Genomic DNA, 15,851 nt, shown 5'->3' with positions numbered 1-15,851 from the left:
TTTGTTTTGGAGATCATTTTACAATCTTGTGTATGCAATCTTGTACAACTCTACAGCCAGACGCTGTAACCTGTTGTTGACTGTAGGTGGGTCAAGAGGTCTTGATACAGCTGTACACTGTGTTGGATATTTGTATCACAGTTAGAATGCGATTGATTTTTGAAAATTCTGTCAAAATTTCTTGAGGCTTTGCAGTAGCAGCTGACAACAATTTGAGAGAATTTTTTAATGATTACAGTGTTGGAAACTAAATTTTGACAGCACTCACCATTCGTGCAAGTGACTCTCAAAATGCACTCGCCTGATGTAATTTCACTTACCCAGAAAGATGCTTCCCCTCCTCAGAAAAATCTCTGCAATGATTCACAAATCATATGCTTTTTTAATCACATGATCGCAAAGCTCAACTTGCCATTTCATGTTGAGCTTTCTTGTACTGATCCAATTAAGATACCTTCCTAAGGATTGCGGACTAATTTTACCGTTTTATCCTCGTTTTTATGATCAACTTTTGACACATTTCCGTAGTTTAAACTGAAAAACATCTAAATGAACAGCTGACACTCCCAAATTCCCACATATCTCTAGAATCGAGACATTGAAGTACACAACTTGTTGGCACGTGGAAGACTGACATTTTTTCCTACTGACAAATGAAAAATTGTACTTAAAAGCAGGGACCGAAATTAACTTTTTCAGGCGGGCACCAATTGGCGACTAAAATTTTTTTTTCAGTCGCCATATGGAAAAATGTGGTCGCCAAAAAGTGTCAATAAAATTTTTCCTTCGCAGCGAAACACAAACCAAAATTTTTGGTCGCCAGATGGAAAATTCTGCTCGCCCATTTTTCTTTTAAGAATCGGAACGAAGAGAACGCGTTTGGGGCCCCAATGATGGCAATTTTTCCGCTAACGATAAGATTAAATACAAACACGCTGATTATTTTTACACCCACCACTGAAAACCCATGACGAACAAATCGAATGTCGGCCATATATGCAGTTTCGTGCGACTGCCAAATGTTTCAAGTCAATTTTATACCTTCTCCTGTCTCTACCTTTTGGAGAAGAAATGTACCCGACTGAAAACTGCCGCTTGGTTCTTTGCTCTATGTGCAAAACGATCTTTCCTTTCGCATTCTGTCAAGATGATCGATGGATCGCCATGCTGAATATCGAAATCTTCCACTAATTTCTTCACAGATGTTCCGTCTCCACTTTGTAATAAATTACGGAAAGAGTTAAGGACATCGTTGGACACCACATCACGTGAATAAATGTTCATGGCGGAAGAACGCACATGGCCTTCTGCGCCCACAATACGTATGTTATGGGAAACCACTGGAAAAACATGGCGGCGAAGCTTCGCACTGATCATAGCTGTGAAACGTTGTGGTAGATTTATAATAACAGGAAAATCGGTTTTATACTTCAAAAGCAGCGGAAAGGTAAAAAGTACGTGACCAATTGGCGGGTGGCTTTGAATTTTATTTTAATCGATTTGGCTGAAAATCAAAGTTTGTGTAATTATCACGGCTTGAAATAGTTAATCGCCCGCTGGTGACCAGCTGTGAAATTCTGGTCGCCAGTGCAAAATTTTTAGTCGCATTGGCGACCAGGAAAGCGCAATTTCGGACCCTGAAAAGGCCTTAAGAGTCCCTGTCCATAAAAATGGAAAATAACTCAGCAAGGGTCGAAAATTCGATTTCGCTCATATTCTTATGGTAGATAGGCTAGGGCATGACAAAAACTACTGGATAGTTTTTTTGGCAAAATATCCTTTTATTTTAAAGAAATAGGCAAATTACCAAATTCCGTTAAAATCGTCATTTGACGCACCATTTTATTAAACAAGTTTGAGAGCCTCGCATGCAAAACCACATCATTCTTCCGTCTTTAAAACACTCAAATATTTTTGTGCAATGTTTAAATGTGCACTGGGTTGATTTTAGGGAATGTTGCATTGTCTTTTTGGGTGCAAAATAATTAAATTTCGAAGACATGTATTTCATTCACTTAAAAGTACTTCGTGAATATAATTACTTTTCACCATGTGCAAAACCTTCAAATACATCAAGCTTCTGGTGGTTGAATCGCAGAAGGATGGTCTACAGATTCCTGTAAAAATTTCTCTGGGCAAATGATTGTGAGCGACGAGAGAGCTTTCCAAAGTACGTCAAAAATGCAAATATTTGACCATCCATCGTCACATTTCAATTAACGGGTTAGACGTATATTTTAGCATGCGTCACATGACTTGACCTATGTTAAGGTGAAATAGACAAAGAGCTGATAATTTCAAAATGTTCTAACCTCATTTGCTGTAAAAGGCAGGTCCAAAGCCGATTTGACGTGTTTCTAGTCGATCTCTCACCATTCGTCGCACGTAAAGCAGATGTTTGCTTTTGTTTACACAAGGTTAACGTCCGATGTACATCGCCTACTGTCAACCTATTATTGGTCAAATACTATGAATCTGTGACCATCTTTCTGTGCATATGAACATCACTACATCTAAGTCTAAAACGGCTGAGTCATTTGTAGATAGTTGCTTGCTTTGTGCTGCGCCAAAATATTACGTTTGATCGATTACTGACCATTGCTGATAAGTGTGTCGGGGCAGCACAATCTTACAGCCGTTATTATTCGTCACGCAATGCTGTCACGGCATATGCTGCACATTTTGATCTACTTTGTATAGAGTACTCTCAGGATAAGTGAAGCAATTTAATCATTGTTAATCTGTTTTTTCACATATATAATAATATATGTGTATATTTATATAATCATACTCTATAGTGTACGTGACCCCGGTCCAAATCACGTTTGTTGTACGTTCTGATGTTTCAGACAACAGCTGATAAAGCTAGTGCCTGTACTCACTAGAATTTTAAGAAAATCGCCATAAAAAAATTATAGATTAATGAAGCAAGAACTAGCTGAAATAAAAATAGGAAATCACAACGTATCTAATTCGTGAGAAAAACAGACTAAATTTAATTAGTAATTGCGTGAGTAAATAGCCCTGGCCATGCCATTTTATTTGGCGTATTTTGTTTGCTTAGTGGCGAGGCATTGGTATGTAACAGAAAATAGAGGACTGTTGTCAATACAGTCCAAAATTATCGTCAGTAAAATATTGTAAATAAAACACCTATTGACCGGTTACCTCCGCGGCCAACATTTGGTCATTCCGATAAGGGTTTCATTATTGTCTTTACCCCTATTAAGCGGCCACCCAAAATTTAAGAACTTTGTTTTGGAAAGGGCGATGGCAGATAAGTGTCTGAAATTGATGGTGCATGACGAGTGATAATTCAAACACACGTCTATCATGATTGTATTGAATTGACTCCATGTTCACCAAGAAATTTATAGCCCGATAGTGAAAAATTAAATATTCAAGGTACACCAACCTCTATTTAAGTGGCTAGCCCCATTAAGCGGTCGCCACCCATTTCCCCGAGGGTAGCCCACTGTATTACATGTAAACCAAAAATAATTGCATGGTGCGAAAAGACCTAGGTACGAGTTTAGCGTTACAGTATTACGCAGGGGCCTGTAGGTAGCGGTGGTCGAGTAAAAGATAACAACAGGGGCAATGGTAAATTATTCATTCTTTTCATTTCTTAATTTAATCTCTTCCTACTCAACACGATTGTGTGCTCCCAGTGATTCCAAGCCTTATGGAGCCTTACGTATTAGGATAGAAATTGTCCCACCCCTGCCCCCTAAAATGGGAAGACAGATTTGCGTGACGAACAAGGAACCGCTGCAAGCAAGGATTCAAACCATCAAACCATGATGATCAAACGTAATATTTTGGTGTAGTGCAAAGCAAGCAACTATCTACGAATGACTTAGCCGTTTTTGACTTAGATGCAGTGGTGATCACATGTATCGAAAGAGGGTCACAGATTCATGGTATTCGACCGTTAAATAAGTTGAGAGTTGGCGATGTACATCGGACGTTATGTAAACAAAAGCAAACTTCTACTTTATGTGCGACGAATGGTGAGAGAAACACGTCAAATCGGCTTTGGACCTGCCTTTTACAGCAAATGAGGTTAGAACATTTCGCAATTATCAGCTCTGTGTCTATTTCAACTTAACATAGGTCAAGTCATGTGGCGCATGCTAAAATATACGTATAACCCGTTAATTGAAATTTGACGACGGATGGTCAAATATTTGCATTTTTGACATACTTTGGAAAGCTCTCTCGTCGCTCACAATCATTTGCCCAGAGAAATTTTTACAGGAATCTGTAGACCATCCTTCTGCAATTCAACCACCAGAAGCTTGGTCTATTTGAAGGTTTCGCACATGGTGAAAATTAATTATATTCACGAAGTACTTTTAAGTGAATGAAATACATGTCTTCGAAATTTAATTATTTTGCACCCAAAAAGACAATGCAACATTCCCTAAAATCAACCCAGTACACATTTAAACATTGCACAAAAATATTTGAGTGTTTTAAAGACGGAAGAATGATGTGGTTTTGCATGCGAGGCTCTCAAACTTGTTTAATAAAATGGTGCATCAAATGACGATTTTAACGGAATTTGGTAATTTGCATATTTCTTTGAAATAAAAGGATATTTTGCCAAAAAAACTATCCAGTAGTTTTTGTCATGCCCTAGCCTATCTACCATAAGAATATGAGTAAAATCGAATTTTCGACCCTTGCCGCGAAATTAAGAATTTGTATGATTTTTACGGGCAGGCACTCTTAAACCTAAAGATGACTACCACGGAGGGACTTTAATTTTCAAAGCAGTTTCTATCTCGAGATGAATCTTTGCCAGATTCATCTTGTATATCACTTCATACATGTGCATGTGTAACCGTTATGTGAAGTATCATTGGAGGAAGCCATATTTCATTTTGTCTATTTATCAAACACTATGTTGCGCATTATTGGCAAATTATTTGGGCTTCCCCAAAGATAAAAAAAGGTAAAAACTCACTGACCCAAGATCTAAGACCTAAGACCCCCTCTGAATCTCAAAAACTAAGACCTAAGACCTCCTTTAAATCTCAAAAACTTAGTCTTAGTTTTTGACATTCGAAGGGGATCTTAGGTCTTGGTTTTTGAGATTCAGAGGGGGTCTTAGCAAGGCTGCTGCCTAACGGGCACCCGGGCGCCTGAGGCGCCTAAGTTACCAGTACAGGCGACTAAAGTGTTGTTCAAGGAACCCAAGTGGGTGCCTAAACATGGAGTTTTTATCTCCATCTAATCTGTCTGATGACTTCAATCTTCTCATGAAATCGGTCAAGAAATCATTCACACAATAAATTAAACGGAAAACAACAGTTACTCTGGTCCTGTTTTGCTTTTAACACGAGAGATATGGGCCAAAACACAGCAACAAAGTCTCTTTCTGCTCACAAAACAATGGAAAACAGCCATATTTTAAAATCGTCCTATAATGCATTGCAAGCTCAGTATTGAATAAATGCACGTCATTTATGCCAATGGATCGCATTCTCGTCCCCAGAGCCCACGATCTTTCTGGCCTGCGGCAGGGATCGAGAGCTCTGGCCGGACCTGATTTTCTGAGCACGCACAGTGTATTTGTTTCGTATTCTCAGCCAATCAGATTTGCCAGATTTGACGGGAAGTCCGTGAATCGCAGACTTCCGGTATTGGACCAGCCCAGAGCTCTTGATCCCTGCCGCAGGCCAGAAGGATCGTGGGCTCTGGGGATGAGAATGAATGGATTGTGTCTCTGTTGATGCCCTACTGATTCCAGTTGCAAAATAACTACTTTGATAACAAATATTTTTGAAATTGGAGTTATGATGCTGCTGACATTATAGTGGAGCTCCGGCGGCCCAAACGGCCGCCAAGCGGAGCCCCATACTCATATAGGAAAGAAAAGGAAACCCATGAGTTGATTTTCTCATGGTTATCATTTCTAGCGGAATTGCTCATGGGCGCGTACGCACGACAACGACGACGGCGACGGCGGAGTTGCCCAACATGGCGGCCATACTCCAAATAATAGGTTGACAGAGACATATAGCCTTGGTTTACCATGTACTTCCTTGATATTGGACATCCATGTTATAATCAATTGACACATGTCAAAGCAAGGTATCCGCTGACCAGTATCACGTAACCATATCGCGGGCTCAAGTTAACAGCTCCTCGAGGTCACGTGTTTTTTGAAGTTGACCGCTGACCAAGTGCTGGTTATCGATTGGATCGCGGGCTCATATTCGGTTAGCTTGTTGGAAACAGGGCAGGATTGTTCAGAAGCCAGTTTACGCTAACCCAGGATTAAAAGTTAATCGAATTATAACCTTTTCTTCTATACAAATGTTTTTTGCTGTTTTGTTTTGTGTATATGGTAATTATTAAAACTCAAAACAGAAGGCCAAACAATATACAGAAACCTCACTGCAAAGTTACAAAACTTAAATCAAAATTCTACCTTTTTCTGGGTTAGCTTAATCGGGCTTTGAACAACCCGGCCCAGGAGCTACGCTTTTAGGCTGGCCTAAATCTATATATTATTAACAATTGAATTAAGATAAATGTCTCTAAATTCTTGGGCTTCTTTTTTGTCCAATACTTTGGAAAACTTCACTCAGCTGAATGAATTTCTGTAGTTTCTGAAAGGATACCGGTATTTATGACTTAAAAGTCGAAATATTCAAGTAGCTAACCAGCAAAAAGAAAACATCATTGCAATTCTTTTTTCATACCAGGGTTTTATATTTGAAATTATCAAATGAATTGTCACGACTCCGCCCAATATATGAGAATTAATTTTCTCCAAAGAAGCAGCCAATATAATGCGGTAATGCTGTCTAAAAAACACCTTTTGTTTATACTCATGTCCCTGAAGCCCAGGGAAGGAAAGCACATTTCAGTGAGGCCAAATTCAAACACTCCAAATACCTCTCTCATTTTTATTTGTTTTCATTTGCAGCTTGCATTTCATGATTTGTACAACATATTTTGTTTTGTTAAAATAGAATTGCTAAACTCAAAAACAAAAGGGACAATATAAATTTTTGTAAAAAAAGCTGCAGCACTTGCATGGATACACCAATTATTGAATTTGTTTGACCACAAATAGTATTCTTTCTCAGTCATGACCTGATCACTTTGCTGAACCCTTTATTTCAAAAATTTGATTGACATTAGACCATATTAGTGTCTCATGGAAGATCTCTGCCTCCAGACCCCTCCCCTAAATTTCCAAATTCACTCCAGCCCCCCTGTCTTCCCCAGTCTCCCCAATCCCCCAGATTGACCACAGCAAATTTATTCTGGGCTCCTTAAAAATTTCCTTAAGCAACAGTCGAGCATAGGTCTCAGTTTTTGAGATTCAGAGGGGGTCTTAAGTCTTAGGTCTTAGTTTTTGAGACACCCATAAGTTTTCATATGGAGATACTCTTGCCAGAATTAAATGGAAAATAAAAAGGAGTGTTATCAATATTTAATCTTAGATTATTTCTCAAAAAATAACAAATCGCACTCCCCAAACGGGCAAGTGATCGATGATTTGTACTCACCCAACGCTTTTAACACTCACATTGGCAAGCAGGTAAGTGCTAATCTACAACACTGTGAGTAGTGTAAAATAATTATCAGTCTTCACTTGCACTTATAAAAACTTACATGTATTTATAAATGTATCTATATGTATGAATACGCATTTATTGCTGAAAAGCTAAAAAAACAATGATGTCAACAGCAATTTAAATAAATATTTATACCTCAGGTTACCACCAAAAAAGACAATCTTTTTTTTTTTTGTACGAAAAAAAATGTGGACAGTTGGACTCAACGGTATCAAACTTGTTGAAATGACAGTGTCGACACAGATTCAAATTTTGATTCTCATACATGTGTGCTGTCAGAATACGAGAAAGGCACATACAGTGTATGTCATTTGCCTGTCAATGTCTGCTGCAAAATTTCATGGGTCTGGCACGAGTTTAAGGACGTTTGTTACATTATACTTCCTTTTCAGTTCATTATAGAATCACGCCCATTGAAAAGCATTGCCTGTGAAAAGTGGTGTACCCATGATGCTTTTCTGGTGCAGTGACCTGTGAACAAAGTTGCAAAGGCTCCCATACAGTTTTTGGTCTCTTAAAATCCTCAACAAAGGAATTCGCAAAAGGGAGTGAACAATTTCTACCTTGGCAGGCTTCAAAATAATATGTATGCAAGTCAGAAACAACAAATGTTGTAACTTGAAAGTGTCTAAATGCAGTTTCATCTACACTAAGGATTATTTAATTGATTAACTATAGACATGCCTTCTGTCTCTTTTTATGCTCATTTGCGTCATCCTTGTGACAATTTATTCAATAGGTGCTACTCTGTAATGTCGTATTTATAATTTGACATGAGCTATTTTTTAGTTTTATGTCCTTAAGATGTAGCAGTGTCCAGCAAAGAATCATAAATGTACTGTACCTCCCATAAATGCATTAAGTTGACAAGTTATACAGTTCATAATGTTGATCTAACACAGTGCATAATCCTGTTGTACAGTTCTAGGCATAAACAAATCTTTTTCCTTAATTACTTCTAGAGCTGTTATGCAAGCCAAAGATCTGTTTCCATATGAAAAAAACAAAGAGAAATTTTTGAAAAACTCAAATCGATCAAGAAGAGGTTTCAAGGAAGCATTAGTGGAAATTGTGGAGAATCCAAAAGTTAAGTGGGGGATGAGAGGACAGGAAGAGGAAGAGGACGAAGACGAGGATGATGAAGAGGACGAGTCAGCTGAAGAAGAGAAGTTGCGAAATGAAGGATCAAATAAAGAGAGTGAGGATGAGGAAGTTGGCAAACCGTCTAAACAGGTGTGGAGTCCAGACTTAACTTATTGACTGATTTTCATGGGCTGTTCTTCGAGCCCAGCATATCCATGGTGTTAATTGTTTCCAGTACTGTGGTAACAGCCTTATTCAGAAATAACAGAGCCAAAAACATTCCCCATGGACATCTGCAGCCTTGCCAGTCAAAATTTGTTAGATATTTATACTTGATTAGCTCTCTGATTATTATTAGTTCTATCTTTATTCCAAAAAGTCCTTTTGGGACGAATTAAGTACAGTGTATGTATGTATGTACGTATGTATGTACGTACGTACGTACGTGCGTATGTACGTACGTAAGTCGTGTTTGGTCTGTCAGTGCCTTTTTGTACATATGTTGTTGGTATATTTAACATAAAACTCTTTTTGTGCTACTCCTACATGTAGACCTGGTAATATACATGTACATCTCGGATGCAATTTTGAAATGACTAAGACGCAGCTGCTAATGTTATTATTAATACCTTTATGTAAGTTGTTAATACATGTACATGTATGTTGTTCAATAGAAGGAATCAGTAACAGAGGAGGGAAAGAAGAAACAAACACAACGCAAAAAACCAACCAAGTCTGAGTCTCCAGATCAGGTCATTGTTATTATTACTAAGCCGTAGACACTGCAACTTATTTTAATTTACTTTTTTTATTTTACTATTAAAAATGTAGGGAATGTTTAGCGTCTTCTACCCTTTGCAGCATCTAGTAAAACAAGTAGACAACTGACCCCGGTTTTCTTTGAGTTATAGTTGATTTTGCTGCACTTCTTTTATTATTTGTACCTACATGAGATGTAGATACCTTGGGCTTGTTAATTAGCACCAAGAATGTTTGATGTTGTCTCTTGCAGGAAAGTTCTTTTGAGGAAACACCAGATGAAGAAAGCTCAGAGGATGACAAAGAAGAAGTAAGTGAATACGTGTAAATCAGCAACGTGGGGGGGATGGACAACCTTTGCCATGTAAAAATGTTAATGTAACTTACTGCTGTGTGGTAATCACAACAAATACTATGATTTTGAACTTACACATAATTTCCAAGCTACATGTACAGATTTTATTTTCCACACATACCAGCCTGTTAGGATGGCTATCAGTAATACCAGTCAAACAGTGGTTTGCATGGCTTTAATGTGATCATAATAATTAATAATTATCACTTGATTCCTATGCTGTTTATCTGTAAGTACACTGCAGTGTACGGTTTTTTTAATTCTTGAACACATGTGTGTATTCATAGAAAATGTCTGTTCATCTCTTTTGTACCTCTTGTACACAAAGTCAAGAGACATTTTTGAGAACTTGCAAATGTACATGTAGAAACACAGCTAGACAGGACAGAACATTGTTTGACAGAATAATTTGAACTATAGTATTTGTTATAATAATATGTATAGGTAATCACATGATTATTCTCCTGAAATTTGGAATAAATTGTAAGCAGAAGGAAACTTTTCAAAGGCTAGCAAAATTGCACAATCCCGTAGGGCAAGTGCAGTTTGTACATGTAGTCTAAAAATTTACAAGTGCTTATTTATTCCTGATTGCATGAGAAAAATCATTTGATTACTTGTTAATAAAACACTTGAAAACAAACATACTACATGTACTAATGTACATGTATTTAAGGTCTTTGTCTAGTTTCCTCAGGCAGGCTGCAGTGTGTTTACATGTAGTATTCCAAAACTCTTCAAACCTTTCCAAAAATATTTGCAAAAGTCCCAACAAATGTGCAGTGGTGTTACATTGTACATGAAAACTGCACTTTGTACATGAAAACTGCACCAATCAGAATCCTGTGTATTTGTCAAGTGTATTGTTATCAATTAATGAGGTCATAAAGGTTGATCCTCTGTTTTCATTATAGGAATACAAACCTCTTCCTAAGAAGAGACTCCCTTCCAAAGAATCTGGAAAGAAAAGAAAGTCTTCAAAGGCTGTCAGTGACAGCAGCAGCAGTAGTGATGAAGATCAGGTTAGTACCCCTACTCAGTGTGTATGCCTAACATGTACTGTATTTATGATGGCTTTTCCCTGTTTTGTTGACCAAATATTAGAGGCACTTAAAGTACCATTAGACTAAAAAGAACAAGGTGGGATGGTGGTTGAATACAGTAATGGTCATTGTTTTGCTAAAAACAGCGAGCGACCAAAGGAGATGGCACTTACCATGTACATGTACACTGTAATTCCATTTCTGCAGGCATATGACTGTAGTTATTGTTTTCCTTCTCAAGATCAGAGAACAATAATAGGAGAAAAGAATGAATAGTACAGAATTTTTTAGCCGTTCCTACAGTACCAGCCACCCGATTTTAAATGGACACTTAATGATATAGAAGATGTAGACTGATTTTCTGAAAAAAATTACTGTTCTGTTTGCTTTCTGATCAGAATTACCTGAGGATTTGTAGTCAAATGGTAAACACCAGAGAACATGCATGCACATTTTTTTTGCTGTTTTATATTTGCATTTTATGTAGTTGTGTTAATTATGCTTAAAAGGATGTCAGTGATAATGACGAGCCAAAGAACAAGAAAGCAAAAACAAAAATGGAATCAGAAGAAAAGGCAAAGACTCAGCAGCCAAAAGAAGAAGGGAAAAAGAAGGTAGAGGAAGAAAAGAGTAAAACGAAAGAAGAAGAAAAAAGAAAGAAGAAGGGTGAAGCCGAAAGGAAAAAACAAGAAAAGCTGCAAAAACTAGAAGAAAAAAAGTAGGTTTGAGTTCTTACTTTATAAAATTGTGCTTTAATTTTGTGTTCAGTAAAGTGTGGAATACGTGTGTGTGAGCCAGAAGCATTAGAAGCGCTAGTATGTAAGTCTTGTTTCAGTCTATAGCATGAAGGGAGTGGGAGTATTGATGTCTCCAGGCTTTTAGCCAGGATTTGAAAAGTGGGTATCCAAGATGTGCTATAGGGCCTGCACGAATAAACAATTTATAAGCCAACATAATTATGAAAAACAAAACGATTTTCTTTAATAAGTGGCCGTCCGCAGGATGCCTGGATGCCCATCTGGCCTGGATGTCTCCATGGAGATGATGTGCATGTTGTACATAGATGTAGTTATAGTTCCATCTTATACAACTCTGTACCTTCCACTTTGTATTATCAATTTGTTGGTACATTTATCCTCCTTAGTGGAGATGGACTCACTGTATTGGAGTGAAGTACAAGAACACAACACTGTGAGTTACAGCTGTAGGCGGGGCTGATACCAGGCCTCTTGAATGTGGAGTCCAGTACACTGGCCATTACCTCGGTCACAGTTTTACATGCATGATGTACATGTAAAGAAGTTAATCCTAAGTTTGGTTTCAGTCTGTGTTCTGAATGTCAACATTGTACACAATGTTATTCATTTCATGTACATGAACTTTTTGTTGTCACCGTTTCAGAGCAATGTTGAAGGAGAAGAAGAAAAAAGAGAAACTTGAGCAGAGGAAAGCTGAAAAACTCGCTGCTGAGAAAGCTAGACTGCAGGAGAAAGAAAACGAAAAACGAGAAAAGCAAGAGCGAGAAAAAGAAAAGGAGAAGTTGAGAGCCAGACAAGAGAGGGAGCGAGAAAAGGCAAGGGAAAGAGCAGAACGGGAAAAACAGAAGGAGGAAGAAAGAAAGGAAAGGGAAAGAAGAAAGTGTGAGTAGAAAAAGGGTTTCTGAATGTAGAGCACTGTAATACATGTATCTGGATGCGTTATTTACCCATACTGTAAATTTTGCAAGAATTGTTTCCTGCAACTTTCATAATGATTATAGTCTTAAGCTTAATCATGACTGTGGTGTTGTTCTTGTTGAGTGAGGTCCATCTGCATGTAAGATTCTTTTACTGTGCGTACATACAGTGTACTAAGAATGATGCCTTTTATATATTTTTCTTTCCTTTAGCTACACCACCCACCGTGGAAGAGATATTGGACAAAATGAATTATGAGCTTGTGATGTCCCTCACTGTCGAGGCCCCAGTGAGTAATTATTAACACTCAATTAGTGCATTATAACTTAGGGAGAGGTAACCATAAGTAGCACGTGCATGGAGTGTTGACGAGGGCTACATGTGTTCGTAATAATAAAGATGTAATAATAAAAACCTACATGTATGTACTTTGTGGGTAGGAATCATGACCAACTCGTATAAATTTGCAAGGGCCTACTGTTGTTTTTGTTTTTTGTGGAGTGAAGAGAAGTGCAAAGATCTCCAGAAATGACATGTCCTTAAAAGCGGCATTTAAAACTGCTTCCATTCATTACCTCTTTTCTGGATCCTCACTGTTTTTGTCTTACCCTGTCATAGGACGTTCCAAGATGTTTAAAAATTATCACTCAGATCTCAGATATGGAAATCAACCCAGATATCATCAAAAAGAACCCTGAAATAGTTCAGACCATCAAAAGGGTAGGTACTTCAGTGTGCCATACATTGATTGATCCCTTTAACATGTTTTTTTTTCCTTTTTAGCAATGTCTGAGGCAATTCTGTATACTCATTATCATTTTTTAATTTTCATCTTCCAGATAAGAAATTACAAACAGAATTCTAAAGTGCGAGAGAAAGCGAGTCAGCTTTACACACAGTTCAAGTCTTTGTTTCGAGTTACTGGAGCAGGTGAGTGAATTGAATGCCGATCTGCTTTATACAGTTTAAATTTTAGACGTTCTTGTCTGTTAGTTACACAGTAACCAATGTGATATAAAATTAAGTATTTGAAGAAGATTTCATGATCACAATATTTTCTATGCCGACCATGGATTGGTAAGTTTGTGACGAGGTGTATTAATAATTGTTTTCGTGTTTTTGAAACCATTTTGTTGATCTGGTATAATACTCTATTCCTGTCTATTCTACAGCAAACGTTTTGCCTGTTAGAAGTCTATCGGTAGCTTGTCGGTAACCTGTCCGCCGACAGCTTACCGACAGTCAGTTTCGGGACTTCTTCACAATTACCGATTCAAGGGCCAAAGCCGTTTGATATTCTCATGTCGTTCATTCACGCTACTGTGTAAAGTATCCACTCCATTTCTATTTTTTTTATCAAGTAGCCGCGTGGCCGAGGGGTTTGGGGACCTGGAGGTCGCTAGTTCAAGTCCCGCTCTGACCACTTACAGGTAGCTGGAGTTGTTTCTCGGTAGATCCTGGTTCAGCTCTACGGTCATTGCTTATAAATGGCTGTCTGGTCTTTTTCCAACTAGTTGGGGTTTTTAAGCCTATTATGTTTATTTGAAATATTTGTTTCTTTCAGTTTATGTGGCATGCCTGAGAACCAGTTAGGTTCGTACCTAACCGTACTGGCCACTATAAACATTCAACATTTAACTTTTATTTAACTGAAACATTTTTATATACATACCCGCACCCCCAAAGAGATACCCTTTGATAATCGCAGGTATCTTTACAGAGTAAGAAAGAAGAACTTTGGTGTTTATATAGAGTTTGTATTGGTTTTCTCAGGGCCAGTTTGTACAAAGCTGTTTTGTTTTGGTTTTTGCTTTTAATTTCAGAACCTACTGCAAACGTACCGCTGACAGTCAGTTCAAATAACGAAAGTTCTTTTCGTGATCTCTCGTCTGTGGAAGGCAACGAAAGAACGCAAGCCATTGAAGCGGAAGTCTCGAATAAACCCGAAATAAAAGGAGAGAAGAACGCAGAACCCCACTCCACCCCTACAGAGAATGGCAGTGATCATCCTGTCTCCCCTACCGGTGAGTCACAATTTACCACTGATAATACACAATGTATGGCGTCCGCTGAATCAGAAGTTGTATAATAGCGAGTAATTGGTGTGATAGAACTGTGCAAAATAGGCCATTTCCGAGATGCCTTTCGCCTCTGTGTCAAAACGAGTCTTGATGCGAAACCATTAATATGAAAATGTGTTTTGTCTACAGGTTCATTTTCATTTTCATAAAATCCAACTCATCTTTACAGTATATGAAAGGGTTTGGTCGAGAACTCGTTTTGAAACCGAGGCACAAGGTAACTTGGGAATGTCCTATTAAGGGTTTGTAGCTATGGTAAGCCATGGATTTTAATTTTAATTTAGACCTTGACTAAAGTTTGGTCGCTGTTGACGGAAAGTGAGCACTTTTATGAACCTTTTTCGGTAAAAGGCGTTAATTCCGATCGGGTTTCCACTTCAACTTGAACATGACAAGAAAAAACAAAGGCAACAAAACGATTTTTTGTCAGATCAACCAAGATTGACCTCGAGAGCATTAAAAATATATACAATACAAAGGTAAACAATGCACTGAATCAAGTTATACGAGGCGGGTGGCCTGGTTGTCAAGAAGGCCTGTTGAGACATGAAAAAATAATTATGTTGAACCGCTCAGTTGTATCATTTTCATCGCCAAGTCCTTTATTTTTCCACTTCATTGCAACTGATTAATTAAAACTTATTTTGTTTGCAGAAGCGAAACTCGAAGATAATACAAATCTAACAGGACAAACATCACTTGAAGGAAAAACTCCAGTCGCGAATAACACAACTATGGACAATCTTACACCGGAGCCAATGGAGATTCATAATGATACAACGGAAGATTTATCACCATGTGATATGGATATATCAAGCCCTGACTGAAATGTAGGACAAGTATCAACTATTTTGCGGATCAAGTGTTGCAGCATGTTGAGTAGTAATGATTTCCAAAGTCAAAGAACATTTTTTTAAGACCTTCATGTATGAGGTTGTTTTGCAACATGGGCATTCATGGTCTCTAGACATTTACAGAAACTGTTTTTCAGCTGCACAATGACTGCTAAAAACACAGTGACGTTGATTGTGGTATCATTATTTTTAACAGATAAGGACATAATTATGTGATTTTACTTCTCACCTGTTTTGATCCCGAGATAGAAATATATTTCCAGCTCGGTAAAGATTCTTTAATTTACAACGTGAAGGTCTGTTGTATTTATACTACACTTGTCTTGTGAGCTTTTTAGTTGTTCTGAATTAACTTGCCACTTGTAGCTATCAGGTGCGAACATTTTTAATCGCGTTGCC

The 15,851-nt window shown here is 37.9% G+C and overlaps 1 protein-coding gene across 1 annotated transcript in view; it reads left to right on the top strand.

The window, feature by feature from the left end:
• The window catches only part of LOC145479819 (uncharacterized), a 16,187-nt gene extending 473 nt beyond the window's left edge, over window positions 1–15,714 (top strand). Inside the window, exons 3-13 of the mRNA XM_081458280.1 lie at window positions 8,564–8,834; window positions 9,359–9,436; window positions 9,697–9,753; window positions 10,713–10,820; window positions 11,351–11,559; window positions 12,243–12,481; window positions 12,730–12,806; window positions 13,136–13,237; window positions 13,357–13,447; window positions 14,341–14,541; window positions 15,253–15,714. Coding sequence (XP_081314406.1) covers window positions 8,564–8,834; window positions 9,359–9,436; window positions 9,697–9,753; window positions 10,713–10,820; window positions 11,351–11,559; window positions 12,243–12,481; window positions 12,730–12,806; window positions 13,136–13,237; window positions 13,357–13,447; window positions 14,341–14,541; window positions 15,253–15,425 — 1,606 coding nt within the window. The 3' untranslated portion in view covers window positions 15,426–15,714. The remainder of the gene's footprint in view (window positions 1–8,563; window positions 8,835–9,358; window positions 9,437–9,696; window positions 9,754–10,712; window positions 10,821–11,350; window positions 11,560–12,242; window positions 12,482–12,729; window positions 12,807–13,135; window positions 13,238–13,356; window positions 13,448–14,340; window positions 14,542–15,252) is intronic.
• Window positions 15,715–15,851: the final 137 nt, after the last annotated feature.

This window comes from Orbicella franksi, chromosome 2, assembly GCF_964199315.1.
Source record: "Orbicella franksi chromosome 2, jaOrbFran1.1, whole genome shotgun sequence".
NCBI classification, from domain to species: domain Eukaryota; kingdom Metazoa; phylum Cnidaria; class Anthozoa; order Scleractinia; family Merulinidae; genus Orbicella; species Orbicella franksi.
Note: the sequence above shows the minus strand (reverse complement) of the source record. Positions and strands in the feature narration are given on the sequence as shown.